Source organism: Prinia subflava, chromosome 28, assembly GCF_021018805.1.
Source record: "Prinia subflava isolate CZ2003 ecotype Zambia chromosome 28, Cam_Psub_1.2, whole genome shotgun sequence".
Taxonomy (NCBI): domain Eukaryota; kingdom Metazoa; phylum Chordata; class Aves; order Passeriformes; family Cisticolidae; genus Prinia; species Prinia subflava.
In genome coordinates this window covers 177,646-203,875 of record NC_086274.1, presented here as the reverse complement: position 1 = coordinate 203,875, position 26,230 = coordinate 177,646, and the positions used below count along the sequence as shown (strand labels likewise).

The following is a 26,230-nucleotide window of genomic DNA, read 5'->3' as shown; positions in this document are numbered from 1 at the left end:
TTCAGTCTTGGAACATCTTTTTCTAGATATGACATGTCACCCAGTCTGGCTAGAGTTACAGTGATTTAGAATAAATATAACAGTTTTGAATTAATTAGAAATTATGGGATCTTGTGACCACCAACGATGAGCAGGAGAAAATTTCAAGTTAGCAGGAGCTCAAGAATTTAATTTAAAAAAATCTGATTTAACGTCATTGTTTCTGGTGGCATTTCCATGAAAACAGAGAGTGATCTAGACACTGGTTCTACTTTCCCCAATAAAATCCACTCTAGATCTTTCCCTCACCCTCCCATCAGATTCATGCAATGCTGAAAATTTCTGAGTATTTATTATTACTATTATTATTGAATTTAAACAAGACGGGAAAAAACAGCACCTTTTAAAAAAACCCTGTTGTGTGCTATACAGGATAAACAGGTGAGGTTTAAAAAAAGTTAAGTTTATATATGTACATATACACACATACACTAAATCAAATTAAAACCAAAAAACTTGTGAGGAGGTCATTTTCAACAAGAGAGAAGAAAGCCTTATTCCACATCAAGCAAAAGCACCACAAATTAAGATTAGAGTGCACAATCACATGTAGTGCAGGTACCAAACTAGCCTGGATCCTGGAAGCAGTGGAGCTACAGCAGGACAGAGCTCCATGATGACCATCTGATCCCACTCCTTGGCAGAAGGAAGTGCAGAGTGTGCCTTCAGGAGGGTGTGCTGTACAGGTACTGCCACAGCTGCCTGCTCTGACTCCAGCAGTTTTGGCAGATGCCACAAAATGCAGCAAACTAGTGATAATGGGAGGCCCAGAGCTGAACTACAGACTGATTCAGCTACAGTACTGCCATAACAGAGGTTTCTGAGTCCCCCCATCTCTCTTGGGTGCTCCCTGTAGGTACTGCCTGCTTCAGTCACAGAGCAGACAGCTCTTGATTATGTGTTATTTTTGCACTGAGGTTCCCATTCTTATGTACCCACACCTTTTCTTGTCTCTCTTCCACCCCACAACACCACTTCTGTTTCCTCCGGGCTGACAGGGTAATAAAATTAGGAAGGGGCACGTACACCCAACTAAGGGGAACTGTCAAAAACCAAATGTAGCTTAAAAATAATAGCAATTCTTAAAAAAAACCCAATTAAAAAACCTGTTCAAGTTCTGCAGACTTCTGGCAGGCTTTGGTCATTTAGCCCAGAGGTCTTTGTCTTCAGGGCCTGCAGGCTAAATTGTCTTGACTGGCAAGAAGCATGCAGTACATGATAAAATTCTGACTAAACGAAAAAAGTAGTGAGGGCTGGGGGAGAAGAGGCTCTAGCATGGAGAGCCCAGACTGCAGCAGCAGCCCTTATGCCACACGGTAGGCTTTCAGGAGGGTGAATTCCTTCCTGTTGGTGCGAGCTGCCCAGATGAAAAGCGCAGCTGCCATGAACTGCAAAGGTGCTGAGACACAGGCGAGGCAGAAGGACCAGCCGAATTCACCCCTCACATCCTCCGGCAGAGGCAGTTTCCTATGGAGCAGCTCAATCCCAGCCACGTAGCAGCCAACGAGGCCCAGCGTACACAGCCCTGTGGAAGGAACCAGCAAAGCTCAGTGAGCTCACCAGGGGCCCTCCTGAGCCGCTGCAGGAGGGTGGCAGGACACTCACCTGCTAGGAAATGCAGGACTCCAGTGGCAATGGCCGGGTAAAGGCTGCGGCAGGCACAAGCACAGAGCCCAATCAGAGCCCCGAAGCACATGAGGCCGATGCTGACAAAGGGCAGCAGAAACTGCAATCGCCACAGATCTGCACGTGAAAGGAACACACGAGTCAAGTTTGCTGAAGATGGGCTAGAAAAAGATCTTCTCCCACCATCTCACACTCCCTTCTACCCTGCTGTTTCTGCTTTGTCAGACATTCGACATTCACAGTCAAAAAGCACCAAAGATTCCACTGAAACAGAAAGAACCTAATTTGTTAACTCTCAAATCCCTGTACAGCATTCACAGGCAAAACCCTTGCTAACACATCTATGTCTTCCTTTTAAACTTTGACCTACTGCCTGTGCAACTGTAAAAAACAATAAATGGTGAGTAAGACCAAAAAAGACAGAAGCTCTCCTCACTAGTGACTGAATTTGAGAAACAGGGTTTTTTTAATTCTACTTGTTTATCTGCCAGAAGTGACAAGACACTTACAGGTCCGATTGAAATCCGTGCCACTGTTGTGATTTCCAGGCTCTATGTACTTCTCTACAAACTGATCGGAGAGGGAGAAACTGATGCAGTTTGTAGTCATATCAGTTTCTGGGGGTGGAAAAAAAGAAAAAGTTGCCATTAGGTATGTCCCCTCAGCCTTCCTTCCCCCCTTTCAAATCCTCCTTTCCCAATGATCTGAGCTAGGCAGCTCCTCAGAATTCCATTTGTGAAAAAGAAATTACCCCTCCAAACAGACCTGTAGATGCTTCCCTGTGATGCAGTTGGCACAATGTGTCTGTTACGAGGTACTGCACTAAGGGATAGCATTCCAATATGCAGAATCTTCAAGCTTCCCTGGATTATCCACAGAGAATTGGGTCATGTGTAACAGACTGGCAAAGTACTGCGGTGGCGAACGATGCTCAGCTATGTTGTCACATATCCTTGAACTCAGGGTCCCTTAACTAAGGTGTGCTTAGCTCCACATGCAGAATGTGCTCTCGTACTACCAGTTAAATCAAAAACGGGACAGAAGGGCCTACTTAAAGAACATGAAGGATTTGCTTCTTGACACTAAGTTTCTGCCTCAGAATTTGAGAATACTATGCAGTAGAACTGGCTTAAACATCTTCCAAAATAAGTATTTTCCTGAGAGAGGAAAAAAGAAAGGTATTTCATGTATGTTTTTTTCTCAACAAAATTGAGAAATTGTAGTTGAAAGTACATCTTTAAGAGGGCTCAAAATTAAGGAGTTTGCACATACAGAGAGTACCCAAAATCGACTTTGAAGCAATTAAAATTAATTATTTTTTTTATTAATAATAAAAAATAAAATTAATTAAAATAAAATTAAAATTAAAGTTTACCACATATTTTACCCCCCAATAATTTTAAAAAATAATACAAACATTTCACTCTATATCCATTCAAGGAGTCCAAGGCGTGCTGATGCAATGGTGGCATATTTGTGACGTGAACAAAGTGAATGACTAGCTAAAAGGAATGAGTGCCTCCTAGATAAAGGTATTGTCTTTATTCCATTGCTAGATCCCGGGATCTGCCCTAAAAAGAGTGTAACTGGTAGAGCAACTATAAATGTATCTCCAACTGGACAGCAGAGGCAAAAATAAAAATCAACCTTGTAAGACTAAATTTAGATCAAGTATCATGTGTCAAAACCAGAAACTGCAGCACTGACAGCCAGAGACCATTTTGCCCTTTGCTTCTTCTGTTTTTATTTAAAATCCAACCAACCAAAACAAAAGCTAGAACTAAGCCATGTGGAGGAACAAAGTGGCACAAATCTGTTCTGAGGAAGTTAACACACAGCACCCCAGGGAAGCCAGGGAAGTGACAACTGCTCCGGAGATACCTGGTGGGCTGTACCAGTGCGAGTTTTTGGGGACGGTGATGCACCTCCGCCACAAGCCGACCGTGCCGTTGCACCGGAAGAGCGCATCCGTGTACGTCTTCTCATCCGCGTCCTTGCTGACAAACTCCTCCCAGATGCTCCTGCCCGCCTCGGTGACGTTCTCGGCGGGGGACAGCGTGTGGTACTCGTACCAGAAGTCGGTGCCGATGGAGGCAGCCATGTAGATGGTGGAGATGAGGCTGAGCACGCAGGCGATCACCAGCGCTGTGGCAAACCGGTTATCCATCATGGCGCCTGGCTGGGGGCACAGCGACCAGTGAGCAGCTCTGCAAGTACAGTGTTAGCCAGCAGTGCCATCAGCCCCCTTCTGCAAGGTCCCTTCAGGACATGCACGCCTTCCTTTTCCTACCTGCTGCAATCAAAGGAACACTGAGCAAATCTACCGTGCTGGCCAGCATCCACTGGATCTGGGAGTTCCAAGCAGGGCTAATATCCTGGAGAGTGCTCTCCAGCCACACAGCACCACCAGCTCGCCCTCAAACAGCAACTGAAGAACAACAGCAACCCGTGCCAAAAGCATGTGCCACAGCTCACTGCCAGTCATGATCCCGACTGTAGGGAACGTCAGAGACTCCATCCACAACGCCCAGGAAGAAGACTTAGCTTTCCTTAAGAGATTATCAAGGGTAGAAGTTATTTTTAGCCTGCCACCCCATACGGCTTTCACAGCTTGTGTTTACAGCAAAGACAAGAACCACAGGCACGCCAAAAAAGCCTTTCCAGGCTGCTCACAAAGGGCAGCCATGCCAAGGAGCTGGAATGCCTTTAGGGAAGAGAGAAATGTATCCAGGCACTAGAGACAGAACATGAGGGAAGCACTGGACGACAAGTTTGGAAATCAAGATAAATGCTGCAATAATGCCACAATATATACCCTGGTATTCTTGAAGACCTAGCACAATGCAGGAGGGTGGCCTGTTCCATGGGAAAAATGTGACAAAACTGAAACGCCTTCATATGCTCCCCATGAGGACTTTGCTCCGTGTCCCTCCCTTCGGGGTCATTTACGTCCTCCTTTGTGGGGTCATGCTCCCAAATGGCAGACTCAGGGTCACAGGAGGCATGGGGAAAATACAAATGCCACACATGCTTATGACAATACCATGACTTTAATGAGTAACTGATTGGTTATACAAAAAATGTTTTGTGGCTGCAATACACCAGAGGACTCCTCTCAGATGCCAGTTGTTCTCATGCGCTTTCAGTGCTTGATTAAATTTATGGATAATTATGAATCAGGCTTGAGGCACTTGCCAGAAAAAAAAAAGAAACTAGCTCAGCAGCTAGAGGTAGGCTGGTGGCAGGAGCTACTATCTAATCAGCTCTTGTCTCCTGCTTGCTCTACTTCTCTTCTCCCACACACTTTGATCAAAATATTTTGGTCTCCTTTCTTTGCAACTGAAGGAACCGCAACTTGAAACAGCGACTGCCTTAAACCTCAACATTCATAAGGAAAAAACAGTGAAGTGCCTCAAGTCAGCCTTGTCAGTAAGGAATTATGAACTAAGAAACAAGCTGCAGATTGAAGAAGGAAATTTCAAAAAGCATCAATGTTTGCTGTTAACAATACCATTCTTATTTCTTTCCCTCTCCATCTGCTCCTCTATTTGTCTGAAACTGGCTAACAAGGAGGAGAAATTATGTGTTCCCATATCATTTCCTCTGTTTCATTTCCATATTAAATGAGGCACACTCTCTGCAATATCCATCCTTGAACTGCATCCTTAGCAAAGAGAAAGAATAGAACTGATTTGGGGTGAACTGACAAGTTCATTTGAAATACTGCGAAGTTTGCACACCACAACTGTACTTAAATAATAATCTACAAGCTGTGAACTTTTATCATGTAATAGAAATATTGAGAGAGAGAACACATCGTAGCCAGGTTTACTTGTGTGGAAAACACAGAAACAAGCTCAGACTTGGAAGCAAATTCTCTGTGCAGTGGTTATGTACTTCCACTCTCCTTCGATATCCCAGCACCTTGCTCCTGGTAGACAGGACATGGGACAGGGACAGCAAGCTCTGGATAGATGTTACCTCACCATTCAGCCATACTGAGCTAACTGAGGGATCCTCACCCTTTCATTCATCACCCCAGAAGCAAACAGGGCAAGTGGCACCAGCAGGGCCAAAGCTCCTGCGCAGCCGCACTCAGAGCTGAGCAGATCTCTCTCAGAGCAAGCAGCACAACAGGCTGCTGAGCAGGCTGGTCTGGATTTTCCACTATATTGCAATCACATCTGCTGCAAGAGGAACCCTCTGCAACAGACTCCTCTCTTTAGACAGGGCTCTCTCTAGGTGGAGGGATCACAACGACCCACAAGCTCCATCCTCAGAGCAGTGTCTGGTGAAAAAGAATATAACCAGGACATTACTGGGCCACTGATCTGCTGTCACTACCTTTCAATATAAATGCTGACAACGACAAAGCCCCATCAAACTTATACCTAACACAGAGAAAGAAAAGAACTGGCCCAAAAGTCTTACTTTCAGCTACATATCCCTGCTGCCACATGCAGGACACTAGTGCTGGCAGTATCCCTACCAGATCACCATTAAAAAACAACCAGACACGTTTGGACCAGCCTCCTGTGTGCTGCTGTGCTGGCAGCACGGCAGAGTTGATGTCAGCTGGCAGCCAAGACCAGTTCATAAGCAAAATGAAGACTTAATCACCAAGCAGCAAATTGCCCAGTGCTCTTTATCCACTTGGTAAAAGGGACATGGCAATGTACACACACTCAATCCTTGTCATGTAACTGCAGGCACAGGTAGAGAGCAGCCAAGGGGGCTACAGACCCCAAAACCTGGCGGGTGAATCTGTGTGGCATCTGTCCCAAAATGACTTTCAGTACAGGCAGGACACTGACAAGGCAAGAGTGGACACCAATCCCTTACAGTAAAGGTCCCCCCAGTGCTTCTGCCTAACACTTCAACCACTCACAGAAAAGATGAAGAATCCTACCACACCTCATGCAAAGCCTGAACCAGTTTTTCCTGCCAGTGGACCAGACTTGTCTATCCTGTCCATTCACTGTGCATATCCACTGCATCTTCATTTACAGGAGACACACTACCCCTTAAATGAGGTGTCCCTTCTAAGGAGAGAACCATCCTGCCAGCCCTAGAGCGAGCTCAAAGGGAGCAGTGAGCACAGTCAGTAAGAAATAGTTACCAGAGAGGTCCATGAGGAAACTCACAGCATGTTTATAGGATTATTGCCACGCTTTACAAAAGATTCTGTGCAGAGCAATGTATAGGAGGTGCTTTAGAATAAACTTACTTGTGAAAAAATAACATTACTACTACCAAAGATGACACTAATTATAAGGACACAAAGATTGATAACAAATTAAAATGCTTTTTATCCAAAAAGGCTGTCAACAAGAGCCTTCATTGTTTTTAACAGGTTTGTTCACACAGCTCAGACAGCACGTTTTTGTCTAACAGCAGAAGCTATTTCAGACAAGTTACACCTGAAACTAAGCTGTGCAACAAATTTAAGATAACACTAGGTGGTTGTAAACAGGCAAAAGTGCTTAATGAGATACTGCAGTTATATTCATTTTTTAAAAGAAGTGAGACACATAAAAATCTTTACATTTTCAAAAAAGAAAATTTTTGAAAAAAGATTACAAAAAGAGAAGGTAAAGGCCAAACTGGAAGCAATACCCAACAGAATGACTAGACTGCATGCACTTCAAAGATGGGAAAAACAAAGGGGACAAGTCAGTAAAGTTGGGAAAGAAAAAACAAAGAACGGAACAAACACAAGCATTCTGGCAAAAAATCAACTCTAAGGCTGAAGACTGGACAGCCTTTGTAAGAAGTTACTGTACCATGGCAGAAGGGAATACAAAAACATGCATATTTTTATCTTGTTGCTCTGGTCACTTCTTTCAGCCAACTGCGGGTCACCACATTTAAGAAACTCCTTTTACATGACATCACAAAGAGCCCCTGCTGCATTCGCTGGCATTCTCTCAGGAAATGAAAAAGGCTAGGCTTTTTGCTTAGCAATCAAAAAGGGATTAGGCAGAAGGCCTACAAGAGGGTGCAAATGTGGGGAGAGGACTGGAAACAGTACCAAGCTGGACTCTCCGTTCTATATTCAGGGCAACAAAAGGTTAGAAAAGATTGCTACCAAACACTTTTTTTACCTTCAGAGATGTTCCTTCAGGACACACAGCTCCGATGATTCCAGGTCTCTTCAGAGGCACGGCGTTGTCTGGGTCCTATGGCCAGCGGAGAGCATGAAACGCAAACTTCCCTTCTGCCCTGAGCGTTCCATTCATTCAGCTCCTTCCACACCACCAGCTCACAACAAGTGACCTGCAAGCAAAGAGCACACCGAATGGCTGGACATCATCATTTTACTCTGAAATTACTTCACAGACATCTCCCAGTGCTATCATTAACGAGAAAAAAAAAAGATAAGATGGAGAGAGGAAATTACTTGGCAAGCCCTCACTCAGGCCAAGAGCACCTGTCCCAGCAGGACCAGCCCAGCCCCGGGCCGGGCCGGGCATCCCCACACAGCGCGACCGCTCCCGGGGGTCTCGGGCCTCCCAGGCGCCAGCCCCGCGCGGGGGGCGACAGCCGCGGGCCGACAACAAACCCGAGGGGAACACCCTGAGCCCCCGGCCCCGTCCCCCGCCTCAGGCCGCCATCCCCTCACCGCCGGCCCGGCCCCGCACCCACCGCCCATCGCCGCCGCCGCCTCGCACCCGGCCCGGCCCCGCTTCCGCCCGCCGCGCCCGCCCGCGCGGGGCACGCTGGGAGATGTAGTCCTGCCTCCCCTTCCGCAGCACGCCCGGCAGCGCTTCCCAATGGCGCCTCATCACCCGTCCCGGGGAGAAATCGCTGCTCGAGTCCGGCCGAACCTCCCGGCACCGTGTCCGACCCTCCTGTCGCTGTTCCCCTGGGAGAAGAGGCTGATCCCCACCTGGCTGCCCTCTCCTGTCTAGTTCTTTCTATTCCTCATGGTCGCTTGTAAAAATAGTGATGTGACAACCTGGCTGAATGACTCGAGAAAACACCAAGTAAGGGGGGAAAAAAAATCAGGAAAAATCGCAAAAATTTGCAACAGTGGCTCCATGCCTGACACCGGCCATTTCCCTCCATCCCTGTACACGAAACCATGGAAATGACAAGAGGACTCTGAAAAGTGGTTAACAACTCCCCTGGCTGAGAGACCTGCCCACCTAGCCTTGGCTTTACAAGACTCCAAACAGGCAAATTAAAAAAACAAAAACAAAACAACCCCACACACAAAAAACCCCAGAAACATCCGAGGCTTTCACACCTCTGAGGACTTCTGGGGAATTATCCTGACCAACTCCTGTGCCAAACAGCCAGGTCAGAAACGAGGATGTAGAGATGAAAGCAGCCATAGACTAAACTTCTTGGGTTTGATGCAACATTAATTTTTTAATTTAAAAAAAGTATTAGAAATTATGTTTAATTTGAGAAATTTATGTCTCTATGCCCCACCTGGAACGTGGAGCTGTCTCAGCACCACCTCATAATGTAACTGTCTACAAAGACGTATTTTGGGATCTGTCTGGGATTTATCCTGGACTCTAAAATACTTGGCATCTTTATCAATAGCCTGGAAGAAAGCAGAGTATTGCTGGTAAACCTCACAGATGATACGAGGGAAGGGTAAATAATGACATGGAGAAGGCACTGGGACAGGGTGACCTGATCATGCAGCTGGGGCAAGCAAACATGCATTTCAATAAGGTCATCGATGAGCTCATTAATTTAAAAGCAAAAACTGGAGGCTTTACTTACCTGCCATAAGGAAAATACATGGGAAACGCAAAATTAAAAGGAAAAATGTTGGTGAAGTACCAACTGTCAAGACGTGGCCCCAAAAAACCCCCAAGTTTCCCGTAACCTCGGATGTACAAACTGAGAAATCACAAGGAGGAGAGAAGTGGTATCACATCTAGAATTGCTGCTGGCTCTGCAATAACATATCTAGTTTTGATACACTGACAAGGTAGAGATAAACCTGAAAAGGGATATGAAAATCACTGAGCAATTAGAAAACCTCTCTCGATTAAATGTATCACAGAAGGACAGTCAATTTTATTTATAGAAGAGAAGTTTATATAAGGAATTAATTTATTGAACTAAGGATTTGCAAGACTATGAAATACATGTAGTAGCAATAGGGAAGAAAAAAAATCAGGAACTTTTTTCCGTATACCTGGAAAAGCTATTGAAGGTTGATGACAGAAAAGATTAAAATTAAAAAAAGCCAACAAAACCCCTGTGTATTCTAAGCTGTGGTAAAAGCAGAATCTGAACCATTTGCTGTAAAGTGCAATGAATTATTTGACACATCTTCAGTTTTTCTGCTAAAGCTCTAATTTCATAAAAATGAAAATCAAATTTGAAGAGCTTTGCATTTTGCATTTTGCATTTGCAGCCATTTCTACTTCCATTATTAAATTAGGTCTCTTCTTTTGCCTAATCTGCCCTGATCAATATGAAATGTGCAGCTTCTCAAAAGCATCCAGAGTGAAGAGCTGCATTTTCCTTTCATTTATTTAAAATCATATACTCTCTACAGGTTTCACCTTTTTTTTTTCTGGAAAAATACCCTTCCATATAGTAAGAGTAACCCAATAAAAACATGACAAGTGAATGCACGGGGTCATTCCTTGCCAACAACTGCCTTTTTTCTTTTTTTTTTTCCTTTCACACCTCCTCACAGTGTGCCTCAGCAAAACTGCTGGTTGATCAGTTTAGTTACAGAATAGGATCAGCTGGGAAGGTTTTCAAAGTAGGAGTTTGCTTTACTGTGCACAGGAGAGCACAAAGGGAATAATGCTGAGGGCTATAGCATAAATGCTGTTCCTGCTTTTTGCAAAAGTGAAGTTTCTTTGGTAGCAGACCTGGAACATGAGCATTACTAACTTCCCAGGCACTGACAAAGAGTTTAACTTCAGAGTGCTGCGAACAAAACAAACAAAACCAAACCCCCAATATGTAGCAAAAATAATTAGATTGTTTAGTACAAAATGTCTGTAATTTTAGTTCTTACAATCTAAGGAAATAAGTAAACACTTGTAGGAGGTGGCACCATCTGTATTAAGTGAAGCTGATACAGGGCAAAACAAGCTTCTTCACGTATCACATTCACATCAGGAGTTATTGATTCAGACCTGAAAAAGGTATTCAAAATTCTCTCAGTTTTTTCCAAAACTACTAGCTGATTTACAAGATGTCACCTCCCCTAGTAAATATTCTCTTTGCAATAACAAAAAGGGCAGATTTAGTTTTAGGCACCAGCTATGAGCATTTTACACAGCCTGATTGAGCAGAAAATCCTTTTGATTCCCTTCAGACTTCTTTACACAGTTTGCCTGGTTTTATTTCTGCCTTCTTTATTTTTCTTTAATATTTTTGTGGCACAGGACACAGTAGTATAACTTTCACAGACAGAAAACCTTCTAGATATGCTTCTCCCAAATACCATGAATATGAATAGCATGAGGCATTATAATATGACTCTGTGTCAGTGGTCTCCAAACCTTTTTATTATGTACCTTGTCAGTAAAAACTTTTTGAGCAGGCAGGCCTATTAAATAGAAATATTTTTTTAGAATTATACACATGTAGTACAGCACCAATAAATAATGTGCATTATACAACTTACACAAAAATATAAATTAAAAAAAGGATGACATAAATGACAAGAAACAATAATCAATATTTTAAAATTAAGTGTACAAAAATATTTTCTTCCTGCACTGCATTTTGTAGACCGCTGCACTCAGCGTGAAACTATTTCAGTCTATCCTGATGCACTCTCTCAGTGCCCATAATTTTACCTGAATAGGTTCCACCCTTTTCTCTTTGTTGAGACATTAAACTTCCATTGGTTAGCCTTCATGTGATTGCTTCTGAGCCTGCCTTCAACTAGCCACAGCACAGTAGGGCAGTTTCAGCCAATTTAGTGTGGGGTTTTTTCTTATTTTTCTTTTTTAATTATATCTGTTTCTTACATAGTTTTTAAAATTATTTAAAAATCATTCAGAAACTAGTACACTTTATTTTACAGCCAAATGAACCTCTGTCCTTTTCAGCATTTATCACTATTAATAATTTACAGATATGTACCTTACTTTATCTAGATGCCTGTGCTTATATAAAAGTGCATGTACAAGCTGGAATAAAATGACGTTTAAACTAAATGAGGGTGAAACAGAGGGTGTTAAACAATAACAACAAAGAACAAAAAATAAACAACCCAAAAAACTACACCCACACCTTGCTACATGAAATGCTTCAATTGCAGAAATTTGTAAGGGGGAGATCGTGCGTGTTACAAAGAAAATCAGCAACACTGGCTACTTCCTGTGCATTTTTCCCACAAATTACGTGACACTTTACCATAACACTTGTATCACAGGCAGTACAGAACCATGAACAAAGACATGAAAGCTTTTCCCTTGCTGCTGCTGGAAATACCTCCACATTCCTATGAGGAAGATTTAAGGAACGATGCAAACTCTGACCTGGCAGATCTCACAGGTGCATTTGAGAGAGGCAGAACCATCTGAGAAATACACAGTTTAAAGCAGATCTGGCCAAATGCAGTGCCACCATCACAGTACCTGCTCTGATTATAAAGTTATAATATAACCTGCCTGGTTATAAAAGTTAAGTTGGTTCTCAGGTTCAGCACTACTCAGCACGCAGAAGCTTCATCTGTTCAGAGCTGTGTCAAGGGCTGGACAAGATGGGTATCCCAAATGGAAGAACATGCACCCAAGCAAAACCAGTAGCTGGTTGCTTCAGCAGAGTATTTTTTGGGGGAAAAGGGTTTGCATGTATCTAGAGAAGCCTGGGAGGAGGAAAATGATGTGGAAATATAGGAGTAGGATGAGGAGAGGATGGAGACTGTCCTCCTGAGCTTTATGGAATATCTATGCAGGAGTGTTATGAGAGGAATTTCCATGTGCTCGGTATTTTTGATAGCTTGGCTCTGTTTCAGGAAAGAGAGCTCTGGGAAGACCCTACACGATGCCCTAAGTGAATCACTATGGCATAAAAGCATCCCAGACTATGGACAAATGTGCCTGTTGCTGCTCCACTTGGATAATCAGATCACTTTATCATTCACGACAATGCTTTAGATTATCTTCAAAAATCTTCACCCAGATAAGGGTGCTTGTATTGCTTGTGGAATACAGCAACATGCAGTGACATCCATAAGTCTGCTTAGAGCATTCAAGGAATACAGAGCAAATTAAGTAGAGCAGAGTTGGTCCCTGTTGGAAAAGGATTAATATTTATTTTTTTATTTTAGTGAGTAAGGTTATTAAACCATAGGGAGACAACCTAGTGAGGAACCACAAACACAGGAATACATAGACATAAACTTATCTTTATGATGCAAACATAATTTTCGTGTTTGCTCTGAGATGGCGAGGGAAGGAGTGAGTTTCAAGGAGTATTAAAGAGTGTGCAATGGAGTGAAGTTTGTGTCTGATTTCTAAAGCTGGTAACTTCTTGTAGGCTGTTATTTTCTAACTGCAGAGTAAAATAAAACATAGATTCACCTTTGCAAGAGAGACAGAATTAATGTAGGACTGAGTGTTGGGTTCAGCTGGCCTCCTGCTCTAGTACTAATAGAAAGAGAATGCCTCTATTTCCCAGTGCTTCTTGGAAAAAACAACCAAAACAAAACACTAAAACACATTCCTTGAAGCAGCAATAAGCAAAGATCACACAAAATTCACCACTGGACTGAATTCATCAAACACCGTTTTTGTAAAGTGTAAGCTACTTGGGCACTTTTACACAAGTCTTGGCTGAAAACTCAGTATATTCTTTGTACTCTTCAGATGGCGAGAGGATGATTTTTAGCCTGTTTTCTTGCAGGTTTACACTTGATGTCACTTGCATGCCAATTGCAATGTCCTCATTGCAACCCGATTTGAAGGGTTTTAGGAGTTTGGTTCCGTGCGTCCTTCTCCCAGCTTTGCCAGGGAAGAAATAAGCTGGCACACAAATGCATACAGTAACTGACCACTGACAAGTCTCTCATAAAGAAAAAGACTTGCAGCAACAGTACCTACTCACTTTAATCACCACAGAAGAGACTTTTACATTTCACTGAAAATAAGAATTGTGTTTTAGGCAATCAGGTGCAGGAGATTACTTCTAGAATAACAGTGAGTCATTTTACAAATCTATGGAGTTTTTTTACTCTGATTCATGAGTGAACTAACTAAACGGAGTTACTGCCTCTTACTAAGAAGAGGAGTGATTTCTAGGATGAATGCTTTAAACCCACTTTGAGATGGCAGGAAGATGACTTTTAGCTTGTTATTCGTTACAGGTTCACATTTACATCTGTGGCGTACAAATCAATCATTTTAGCCAGGGTGTTTTTATACACCTTGATCTTTTTTCAGAGTTTGTGATGGCTGAATTACACTCATTAAGTTAATGTTTACGCGTTCCATCAAAATAGTCAGCTAGAGTCCACTAGTGCCCGACAGATAGGAAGGCAGTTGTGTATAAATGGGTACTTATTAGATATCAGAATATCTACACGTGAGCCAGTGCCCACCCAAAGACCCTTCCATCCAGCAGCCAGTCGTTTTACAGCAGCTCCTGCTTTTCCAGGTGCCTGGAAGTCTACCAGGCACCTGCTGCCCAGGAGCACCTAACCTGAGCAGTGGGAGAGTGAATCTGAGTGCATCCCGAGTGCACTGGAGGGACTAACCCGCTGTGCATGCAGTTGGGAGCTGCTCTTTGCATGTGGAGACACACACAGATGCAGTCTGTCTGCCTGGGGATGCAGCAGGAAGCGATTTCCTCCAAGCTTTGAGAATCCTGGAGGCCCCCCGGTCTGTGAACCTGCTGGTGAGAGGGAGAGGAAGGAGAAAATGAGTTTATTTTTAGAAGAGAGGAAGGATGATGAAGACCAATAGTGCAAGTTTCAAATTAGTATGCACTGACAAAGCTGTAATGAATTCAGTAGTTTTAAAAATGAGAATTTCTGTTTGATTTATGCCACGCTGAAAGGGCTGTCTGCAGGGTAAGTCACAGCTGGAGCAATACTGATATTGCAAATGAAAGCTGAAGGAAATCAGAGCTCGTTAAAACGAGTGCTGTGTATGAGAACAGCTCAAGAGCCCCACAGGCTGTGCAGCCAGAAGGAGAAGGAACAAACCACTGCTCTGGAGTCCAGGACTACGGCTGATAAGGAGGGCTGTGCAGGGGATGGGAGCATCAAGCCAAGTTTCAAATGGCAGAAGAATATACAACACATTGGAAAACTGTTCTCCAAGCTTCTAGTACATTCCTAAGGTTGGGTGTGGAGAGTCCAGATCTAGGGGACTTGGCAGGGCTGCAGGGCAGGAGGGGGGCACTGGCAGGGCAGCCAAGAAACTGGGACTGATAAAGAACAACAGGGCAGAATGGACATAGGAGTTTTAAATGTTTCTCCCTGCATATATTCATACAAGAGAATTACTTTCAAACAGAAAACAGCAATCATAAACGGTCAAGTAAAGTAAAAACCTCCAAGCCTCAGGAAAGTCAGACTTGCCCTGACAAGCAATTTATACAAAATGTTTTGAATTTTAGATAAAGGTTGGGGCACCTGAATTCACTGTTCTCAGAGTTCTTACAAACTGGTACAATCTCAAATTTCTTCAAACTACCGATATACTTTCCTAAAAGAAAAAAAGTTCAGAATCTCAAAAACTACCTTCCCTCCACCTGAAAGAAAAGCAAAACCTGGAGCCAGAAAATGCAAAATGGAGATAGAATCAGTAAAACTAAACCTGATTTTTAAAAAAGCCACACGCATTTATTCTGAAGGCAGGGTTTTGATTAATACGATGCTCTTGTTGCTTGTTCGTTGCTTATGTAGAGTACAAATTACGTCCCCACAAAACCACTTTTCTCCTCCCCTCTCTCCCCCTCCCCCTGCTCACTGACAAAATGTTTCTAAAGAAGGCCTGGAAGGGAAGGGTAGGGGAAGCTCAGAGCCTCTCACAGCGAGAGGATGAGGACAGCTGGGCCAGAAATGGAAGTCCCCCAGCTGTCATCCACGACTACAGTCACCTTCAACTACGATGACTACTACTATGATGACCAGTGCCCGAACCACCACCTGCAACATATGTCTACTTTCCTCCCTATCCTTTACAGTGCCGTGTTCCTGGTGGGCATTGTTGGCAACTCAATCCTGATAGTGGCCTTGATCGTCAAGCGACGGGTCCAGAGGCTGATTGACATCTTCATCATCAACCTCGCTGCATCTGACTTCATCTTCCTCACCACACTGCCTTTGTGGGTGGACATGGAGGTGTCGGACGATGGCTGGAGGGCAGGAGCTTTCCTCTGCAAAGCGAGTTCCTATGTGATCTCAGTCAACATGTACTGCAGCATCCTGCTCCTCACGTGTATGAGCGCTGACCGCTACCTGGCTATCATGCAGCCCTCCATCGCGCGACGCGTCAGGACAAGGTCCTGCTCCACAGCACTCTGCATCTGTGTCTGGTTGTTATCCTGCTGCTTGGGCGTGCCAACCCTTCTGTCCAGAGAACTGAAGAAGCAAGATGGAAAGACTCACTGTGCAGACAAAGCCGTGACAGAAGCCAAACAGTTCATGTCACTGATGCTTTTAATCCTGGCCTTCTTCTTCCCGCTGTTGAGTATCTTAACCTTTTACTGCTCCATCACCAAGAGACTCTGTGTGCACTATCAGAAGGCTGGGAAACGTGATAAGAAACTGAGAAAATCCATCAAGATTGTCTTCATTGTAGTGGCGGCTTTTGTTGTCTCCTGGGTTCCTTTCAACCTTTTCAAGCTTATGACCATCCTTTTGCGACTCCTAAAGCAGCCCGACTGTTTTTCTGGCACGGTTGCTCAGATGGGCATAAAGGTGAGCAGCCCTTTTGCTTTTGCCAATAGCTGTGCCAACCCTTTAATTTACTTTTGCTTTGACAACTACATCCGCAGAGCCATGCTCCAGTGCCTGTGCCCACAGGTGAAAATCAGCAGCAACAGCTCTGATACCCTGGACACCCAGCTGAGCCATTCCTTATCCAATTTTGTGGCAGGGGAGTATGCCACCAGGATGAGGAAGCGCTCTGTGTCCCTCTGACTGCGAGCTGGGACTGTGGAGGAAGGCACTTCTTTCCCCCAAAGGTGGCAGGAAAAGAAAGAGACGAGCAACAGAGGCAGGTGCAAGTGTAATCCAGCCAGTGCTTCGGGTGGGAGGGATGTTGCTTCCTTTTAAATGCAGATAGATGGAATAGGAAACCTTAATCACAGAATTACTTTACAATGATTGCTGTGACAATGCACGGGGTGTAAATGTGAAACCATCATACCAAGAAATAGCTACAAATGCATATGCTGCAACCCCAGTACAAGTGTTACAAACTACAGAGAAGAACCGTGTGATTCAGTCAAGGGCTCTCCGAGACAAGCTTTGAACTTATGTGCATATAGGTTTTTATTCTGTGCAAGAAAAGCATCCCGAGTGTTTCTTTTTGGTTCCTAGCTTGCCCACAAATAGTTCACAATGTTCTCAAACCAACCTGATCAATTCTGGGGTTTTTGGAGGATTTTTGAACTTAGAATTCCAATATTTTAATGAATTTGTGTGTTATCAGTTCTCACAACTAGTCTTGTGCATTTGAAGTCTCAGCTTCTTATTACAGCATTAAATCTTTAGTTTTAATCATAATAATTAAAGTGTTTAACCCCTCTGATTTCAGAAAAAAACAGACTTGAAGGCAGATATACCAGGAGACAAACAAAACCATACACTTAACCTTTCTCTTAAAGAAAAGAAGACCAACAAAAGCACACTTGTGCTTTTTAAGACTTTTTTGAGACACTTGTGCTTTTTAAGACCTGACTCAATTTCTGATTACTTAGTCAGAACTAAAGAGTCGCTATCTTCTACTAAGGAAAAGGACCCAGTGAGTTCTAGAGTGAAAGGTAACACACATGCAAACCTTCTAGAAGGCTTCAAAGGGAAGACAGCTGTATCAGCTAACACAGCTCATGAAAAAAGCAGAGAAAACCCCTGGAGACTGGGCGATGGAAGTGGTATCCCTCTGATGTAACTGCAGCATGTGTACAGTCACCATGGCTTTTCTTTTCACACCTCTGTATTTTCTAAATGTCCTTAGATGGGAATAACTCTTTTGGGTGTTACAAATAAATCCTGGTATTTGCATTTTGTATCAAACCTTGTTGAACAGTTGAGCTGCTTTATGTCCGCAGAGAAATGAGAGCAGGGGCAGTGCAAACCTGGAAACCAAGGTGTGCACACCTTGCCCAGCTCCCCAGCCAGTTCCACACTGGACCACTGGCTAGCAGAGCAGGTGGAGAGCTGGCTCTGCAGGCTCGGGGGAGGCAGAAGTGTCTTTCAGCAATTGCTGGTGGCAGAGTGCTCTCTGGCACACAGTAGGATACTGGGATGCTCACCTGAGCTAAAACGGGAGTATCACAGAGACACACACAAGCTTTTTGCTCTCCCCTCCCTTCACTGCATGTGTTTGTTTCCTCCCTCACTACTTCTTCTAAAAGATTTTGCTTTTCTTCCTCCACATGATAGACTTCCCTTCCCACTCCCACCTAACTCCCAAACTCCCTATTCAGCCTTACACATGAAGAGCATCAACTGTTCCCAGACTTGCCAGGGTTTGAGGATGAGAGCGGTGTCAGTTCTGATTTTAAAGTGATAAAGTTTTACATTTATTTGCAGTGACCCTCAGGAACTGCTGTCTCTCCTCAATCTCTTGTCCTCTTTCTACCTTTACAAGTGTATAACAAGAGACCCGTCTTTTTTTTTTTTTTTTTTTTTTTTAGAAAAATAAGCCCAAGATTTGCATTTCAACTAAGATCTAAGATATGGTTTTTATTATAGAAGAAAACCAGTAAGTCAGATTTTTCATTATTCCCTCAATCCCCACCCAAAGCACTACAATACTTCGGAACACATTCAATCTACACGACTTTAAATACTTCTATTTAGAGCTGCTGGTTTCTTTCTTTCTTTTTCTTTAATATTTCAAAATACCAGATCAAATTGGAAAAATTGCTAAGGAACTTCACCAAGATCTCATGCCTGAAGCTTTAGTTTCTGGAAAATAACAAATAAACTTGATAAATATTGCCAGTCTTGAGGAGAATCATGTATAAATGCCAAAGCAAATGCTACACATGAGCAAAGAAATAAAAGACAGAAGAGGCAACTAATTTAGCAAAGAAAAACTTGCCAGATTCTTTCAGATTTTCATCCAAATTAGTGTAACTTACTTTCTTGTGAGCTGCAGGTCATTTGACACTTTCATGACATGGTAAATATTAATTTCAATTTTTTTTTTAAAGAATAAACAACCAATGCTTGAACAGCTTTACTTCAGGAACTTTTACTATTCCGTGTTAACATTTATTATTTTTTTGTTGGCACTAACATATCTTAGGATGATACCAAAATTACTGTGATTGAATGTATTTAATGTGGTAGACTTCAATAATGTAACAGGATGCCTATTTTATCTATGTTAAAAGAATTGAATGACGGTAAATTGGTTTGCTACGTAAAATGGAAATGGTGCAGTTCTGATATGACACCTGCCAAAGACCTTGGCAAGTAATTTGGATTGGGCTTTTTTCCCCCACAACATTTATTATTTTAAAATAAATCCGGACATTCCTGATGTCAGGAGGAACTTGTGAGTAGTTTTACAAACTGTAAGCACAAATCATTATGTGTCCCAAAATGTCAAACTGAAACGCTTGGACTCAATGCCCTTAAAAGTCTTTCCCGATCAAAATGATTCTATGATTCTTGTCTGGCTTAAAAGGCTTCACCCAGTTAATGAGCACATTTCATGGCAAGTGAAGAACAGAAAGCAGAGAGCCACAATCCTGCAATGGCAAATCGATCACCTCAGGCTGTTTACCAAATATGTCAGCATTCTGCATATTGTCAGAGAAAGGGTGATCAAGTCATGAACGGGAACAAAGAAAGAGCTCCCTAAAGCCACAGCGGATGGAAACGATGTGTTAAATGGCCCCAGAAGTAATTACAGTGCTACCAAATGTCACACACAGAGGTGGCTGGAAACCCCTAGAAAACCAGAAAGGGCCCACGGTATCTCATCTAACATTTTAACATTATACCACAAAGCCTGCAATTAGTGCACTCTAGGTCTCAATAAAAACCCGAGCAGCTGCTCAGTTTGCAGGTGCAAGTGTTCAGTGTGCTGCTGGAGTGTCGCTGCAAGTGACAGGAGCTTTTGGAATAGTCCAGTCTCACTAAATGATACAGGGGGTTTGGCCTCAAGCATCTGGGCAGCCAAGACCTGATTTCATAATGAAGTAAAAGAATGCAAAATATGGGAGATGAGAAAGCAAGTATATTGGAAATCAACAGCCTTCAAGAAGAAAGGCAGCCCTCCACCTCTGAGTTGGTAAAAAATAAGGCAGCCTTCCACCTGTGAGTTGGTAAAAAATTCCTGCCAAAGGCCAGGCTGCTTGTGTTGGTACTTTTTTATAAAATATGCGTTGAAACATAGAGGTTTTTTTCCCAATTCACCTCACTTATGTTTCTGTGACGGACTGCAGCAGCTTTGGAAACTGAGGCCACTTGTTATGGTTTGAGAGCACTCAGCATTATCAAGATCAATCATCTAAATAATGCATTGTGGCCAAAAATACATCTTTTCAAACTTCAAAACTGTTTCATAATTAGTTAGAGATCACATTCTTAGTCAGAATCTCCCAAGATCTGGTAAGTAAACATACATCCTCTGCTGTTTACTTCTCACATTTTCTAGAGTACACGGGATTTTACAAGAGACATCTCAGCAACAGATCCCCAAAAAAAAGGCAAATGTTTCTCTTCAAATTTGGACTGCGTTTAGCTGCTTTGGGGATGAGAGTAGGTCACAGGGATGGTAAGGTGAGAATTCTATCTCAAAGAAAATGCTTCCCACAAGGAGAATTCGGGGGCTTTCATTTGTATTCGCTTCAGAACCGTTGCAAAGCACTGATAGCCAGAAAAGGTGAATGCTCACTCTCTGAACAGCAGATCCTTCAAAAGTGAAGTGGATTCAATAATATCAGGAAATAACTGGATGCATCCAAATGTTACTAGTCAATTCTGGAAAAAAAACCAAAACAAAACAACCAAGCAACCTTCTGTCTTCTACTGGACAATGGAGTCCCCAGAACCTGATGTCCTCTTTCTTTCTACACAGATAAAACTAGTTAATATGAATAGAAAAGAACAGCTGCTTCTCAAAGGATGCCCTTTCTTTAACCCCCAATTTGAGGCAAAGAAAACCAGACTGTGAAACTGTGTGTCATCTGCTCAGAGAATGAAACTTGGTCAGTGGTTTTAAAATCCATCCAAATTTTCTGCCTTAGAACTGTTATACAAAATGTCCAAAAAGTCAGACTTTAAATGCAAAGAGCAGCTTTTTCACTGAGAAACACCGTGTATAATTAAGTACAGCACAAATGTTTGCCATATATAGCACCATGCACCTGACTTGATCACTCACATGACTTCCCTCTATGCACTGCCTAGGAGAGTGCGTGACTACAATCACCATTTCCCCCATCATACATCCTCATCCCCCTCCTCCTGAAACCACAGAAACTTGTACTCATGCCTCCCACAGAGAGAAGATACAAACCATTACAAAAAAAAAAAAAGAAGATTAAAAAAAAAGAGAGAGATAGAGAAAAGAGACAGGTGCATCTTTGGTTTTGCCTGTGTTTGAACCTGTGGGTGTTACCCACCATGGATACAATCACGCTACCTCTAAAAGGTGTTGCAAGTTAAGAGTAGAAGCTTGGCAGCTTTCAAGAAACACATGCACATACATAAACTTCTGCTCTTCTCCTGACCAGCCAGGACACTATGCACAGAGTGGTGCTGAGAGGCAGCAACAAATGTGCCGAAAAGTGCAGTGACATGCCCAAAACCTCAGCTCCAGAAAACGTGTCAGATATTATGAGATCTAGTCAAAGAACATGGTACTTCCAATCACTTAGGAACACACTCAAGTAATTGAAAAACTTTTTCAGATATCTCCCCAGAAGAGAGAAGGCGGCTTTGGAAATATCTAGAGCTAGAGAAGAAAATAAACCTTGAACAACCCTCATAATCCCCTAGCTTCCAGGACTTGTGTTTTGGCAACTGCATTGATGGTGTTGTGACACACACTTTTGTACAGCCACTTAAGAGGCTGTGACCTTCCTAAGGCTATTAAAAATGTCTGAAACCCCTGCTGATTCATAAAGGAGAGGTAACTCTCCTACTCTTAATTTTTAAGTACTTGTGCAACTGGACTATAATGATGCTTATAGGTCCTTATTTCCACTCTTGTCCAAATAAATACTAATTAAAGTCAGTATGGAAACTGCTGATTTTGTTGTAAATCAACTGGAATTTTATATGACTAACTTCAAGAAAGCTGGGGTTTGGCTGACAGAGAAGACTAAAAGCCTAACTCACAGACTACCTACCCAGTAGTGAACCCAGTTGGATTAGTGTGTCTCTCAGAATTCATGCTAATGATTCATCTCCAACAGCTCTGAAGAGCCGTGAAACTCCTAATTCTGTGGCCTCACAGAGAGAGAGGAGCCATCCAAATACGTGCTGCTGGACTAGGTTTCCTGATGCTGCTGGCTGCACCTTCCTTCAAGTGCCTCTAAGCAACTTGGATAAAGCGCAGGGCAAGGTCACGGTGATTTAGGCATCTGTGTTCTCTGTTTAGGCATCTCTGTTCCTGCTCCTCTCCTGTGGCTGTAAGGACAGGACAAACTGTAGTGTAAAACCACAAAGGCTAAAGTGTCTGCTAACAGCTGCAGGGTAACTACCAGCGTTTGACAGAATGTCTCATGTTCATGGAGAGGACAAGTAGTGACATGCATCTTCTTCCTTTTTCTCTGAAAAAAACAAGCCTGTGTTCTGCCTCACACTCCAACAAGTGGCATTACCAGCACAGCTGGAGAAGGCTGCAGGCAATCCTCTGGTTCACTAAGAGCAAACACTGAACAGATTATATTTCACATGCATCTGTCAAAACCCATAAGGGTAGGTAGCCGTCCTTTATCCTCAGAACTCACAAAATTCACTGAAAATCATGAGATGCCATGCAAAGCTATTCAGAGGTTCCTTTTATTTGCTTTTGAACTTGTAGATTTACCCTTTAACCACACGCTTTCCTTGCCCACTGGAAGGGAAACAAACATTCCTTTAAAAGGAAAGCTGAAGGGTTTTGAGGATATAACCACCTATTAGCATCATATAGAGCCAGTCCACTCAGGGGACAGACATGCTGCCACATACCAATTTAGGTGCTTCAAAACCAGGGTTTTTATTTACTCAGTTATTTAAGTCAGGTCTGAGATTTGCTTCAAGGGAGTCAGTCATGAAACCTGGTACCCTGTGGGCACTCATGTGGGAGCAAATGCATGTCAAGAACTGAAGTACTTTCTGCATTTGTGCTCCGTATTTTGATTTTATGTGTTATGACATGAGTCTGTAATGTCTGCAATTACCTGCCAGCCCTCTGTGCTGGATAGCTGACAGTGAGCTGCCCAAAAAACTTTTAACAGTGCCTACTGTTCTTGTCTATTGATATAAGAATTTTTCTCTAGGTTTACAGATGACAATTGCCTGCACCATACTTCTAACACTGCACATGAGCTGGAAAAAATTACTGACCTATGGGGAGTCAATTTAACAGAGAAGTATTTCTTTTCCTCTCTCCTTCACTCCCATAGGGAACCCTCCACAATAATATATGATGGAGCAAAAGGCACTTACAATTGAAGTGGAAAAATTTTAAACCTAACTGCTATTAAGAAGTCCAAAGAAGAAGGATGAGGTTTATATGAACAAAGGGTGTTTTTAGAAACACAGTTAATCAGATTAACGACTTTTCAGATGAAGCATTGCTTCTCAATGAATAGTAAAGCATTACATGCCATGTGTACGTATGTGGATTTTACATAATACGTCTTTATTTTTCTGGGGTATCTATTTGGAAAAATGGGTAACTCCAAATAAAATTATCAATTTCTCTCTCCAGCAAAATCTACCAGTTATTTTTACAAAACAGGACTTCTGTCAAATCAACCTTATCATTAGAATAATAAAAACTCTTTTCAAATCTAAAACCCATAAGTCTTTCTGACCAGAAAGGGCTTAATTAATTACTTAGATGGCTAAAATAATTGTATGTAGCTCCAACGTTTTTTGCCACCCCAAAAGAAGAAATAGGAGACTTCCCACTTCCATGCTGAGTGAAGCAGCTCAGAAACAGGGGTGACCTGAAAGGCTGAATGGGCCCACAGCCACAGCGGCAGTTTAACTGACAAAGGCGGCATTAAACTGAGGACAAAACAGCCTGTGGCTATTAGCCAGGTTTGATTTATGTGGGTTTCCTTCCTTAAAAAAACCCAAACGCAAACCAAAAACAAAACAACAAAAACTCTGGATTTAATTGACCACAACTGAAAACAGATTCCTCCTGCAGGTCACACAGCCGTGTTGGCTGTGTTACAGTTCTGTGCCCTCCAAGTATCAAAGCTGATCTGAGCACAGCGCTGGGGAGCTGCTGCTGGAGGGAAGGTTACCTGGGAGGGTCTGTGCTCCTCTCCAGAGGAAGCAATCCATCACTGGCAGGGCTTGTAACATCAGGCACCCCAGAGAAAAGCATGGGCAATGACACCTTTGGAAAGAAGAGAAAAATGTTACAATCAGGAGAAAACAACCATCTTGAAGTATTTTTTCTAAGCAGGGAACTTAATGCACTTGTTTTCAAACACTGGGTCACTCACACATTTTCCCTCACATCCAAAGTTTTTGTCTCTCGAGTGAAATGAGAATAAAACAGCCCCAAAACCAACATGTGAACCCATTTAACATGGGTGCTACAGTAAACCTGGAGATAGGAAGCTGTGAATATAAAGGTCAAGATAAACGATCTGTGCTCTTCACTGACATGTACAGCAGCAGCACTTGTAAATATTTCTTCTGTTAAGATCTCCAGTAACCAGTGCAGCTCGGGGTTGATAGCAAATATTCTCTAAACCATTTCCAGATACACCCCTGTATGGCAGTGAGCAGGTTAATGCTTCTCCCACAAAGTACGAGGTGTACCTGATGCTGTGGTGTACATCTGAACACCACCGTCTTATGGCACTGGGGAACTTTAATAAAGCAGTTTTATCACAGCTACTGTCAAAACAGCTAGCTTGGACTTGTGCTGCAATTTTCTAGGTTTTTGAATAGCAAACCCAGGAACGCTTTAAGAAACATTTCACAAATAAACACTTTTAGAAGTGCCCTGGTCGCATATCACCCCCAAATCTAACCAAACAAACAAACAAATCTGCAACATGCGATCATCTAACTCGGCACACCCTTTCTCCCTCACAAAAAAAACCTGTCCGCAAAGCACAGCGCGGTCACTACACGCCCAGACGAAAGGAGCCCCCACCTCTCTGGGGAGCCCGCAGGTAAGGGAGCAAACACATGCGAAAAACTTAACAGTGTGTTACGGAAACAACATCCAAACCCTCCCCACCCAACGCCGGCCCAGCTGCAGCCTCTCAACCCTACCCCGGCCCATGCCCAAACACGCTCCCCGTTCCACGGGGTCAGGCGGTCGGCAGAGGGGAATTTACCTGTCCCAGCCTCACCAAAGAGCGGGATTACGGCTATAAAACCGCTCCTCCCTTCCTCCAGCCGCTCCTGCCCGCCTCCCGCCTCCCAGAGCATCCCGTGCTGGGCTGGGGAGCCCTCGCCCCCGCGGGCAGCTCCTGCCTCCCGGGCGTGCTGCGCTGGCCGTGCCGGGCAGCCGGGCTCGCGTGCGAAGCGCGGCGGCGGCGGCGGGGCCGCTCTGAGTCAGCGGCGGCGCCGGGGCCCGCGGGCAGCGGCGCTGACTGATCCCGGCCGCCCGCCCGGCACGCAAGGCTGCCGCTGCCCCCGCGCCCCTCCGGAGCCACCCGCTGCGCCCCCGTGCCTTGTCTCCTTACTGACTCCGCGTACCCCTGCACACACAAGCACCCCGCTTGTCATTTTGGCGTTTACGTGTAAGATGTGGAAGAGCTGCTCTGCGGGGAAGGGCAGAAGCGGGGAACCATCAGAACGATGGCCGTGACTGCTCTGCGCCTTCGTGCGCGGCCGGCATCTCAGCCTGCTTCTTCCCCTCACAGCCCTCACCAGGGGACAGAAACTGCGGTACCCAGAGATAGAATGTCTGCGTGTGAGTGAGTGTGAGCGCCGGCCATAAGGTTCAAATATCTTACAAGACTTTTCCCAGTCCTTGCCTTCTCAAACCTCCCGCTCCCGACTTTCTGCTGCTGAAGGACTTGAGGTGTTCGTCGGCAAGGGCAGCAACCACTACCCAAAGCAGCACAGAGCCCGAGGCGCGCGGTCCCTTAGCATTAATTAAGTGATTTTTCCAAGTGTTAAAGAGGCGAGGAGAGCTAGGAAGTGTAAGAGCCGTCAACGCTCCGAGCTACTGAAAACAGTGTAAAGCACCCACCATAATAAATACTTCTCAAGAAGGAGCGTTTTTGCAGAAATCAT

General features: G+C 43.7%; 2 protein-coding genes across 4 annotated transcripts; one reads left to right on the top strand and one right to left on the bottom strand.

Annotated features, from left to right (window-relative positions):
- Positions 1-312: 312 nt before the first annotated feature.
- LOC134562489 (claudin domain-containing protein 1-like) lies at positions 313-25,461 on the bottom strand. Of its 3 annotated transcripts, XM_063419900.1 has the most exons (7): positions 25,324-25,461; positions 24,271-24,365; positions 7,770-7,941; positions 3,547-3,844; positions 2,175-2,282; positions 1,645-1,782; positions 313-1,564 (listed from the first exon to the last, which is right to left on the bottom strand). In XM_063419900.1, exons 4-7 carry the CDS (start codon positions 3,833-3,835, stop codon positions 1,344-1,346), a joined length of 756 nt encoding a protein of 251 aa, XP_063275970.1. In that variant the 5' UTR covers positions 3,836-3,844; positions 7,770-7,941; positions 24,271-24,365; positions 25,324-25,461; the 3' UTR covers positions 313-1,343. The 3 variants fall into 3 exon arrangements, with proteins under 3 accessions (XP_063275970.1, XP_063275971.1, XP_063275969.1); XM_063419901.1 differs by lacking the exons at positions 24,271-24,365; positions 25,324-25,461 and adding an exon at positions 8,311-8,454 and having other exon boundaries at positions 3,547-3,872; XM_063419899.1 differs by lacking the exons at positions 24,271-24,365; positions 25,324-25,461 and adding an exon at positions 8,311-8,454.
- LOC134562488 (G-protein coupled receptor 15-like) lies at positions 14,507-17,163 on the top strand. The gene has a single exon (XM_063419898.1). It carries the CDS (start codon positions 15,653-15,655, stop codon positions 16,754-16,756), a length of 1,104 nt encoding a protein of 367 aa, XP_063275968.1. The 5' UTR covers positions 14,507-15,652; the 3' UTR covers positions 16,757-17,163.
- Positions 25,462-26,230: the final 769 nt, after the last annotated feature.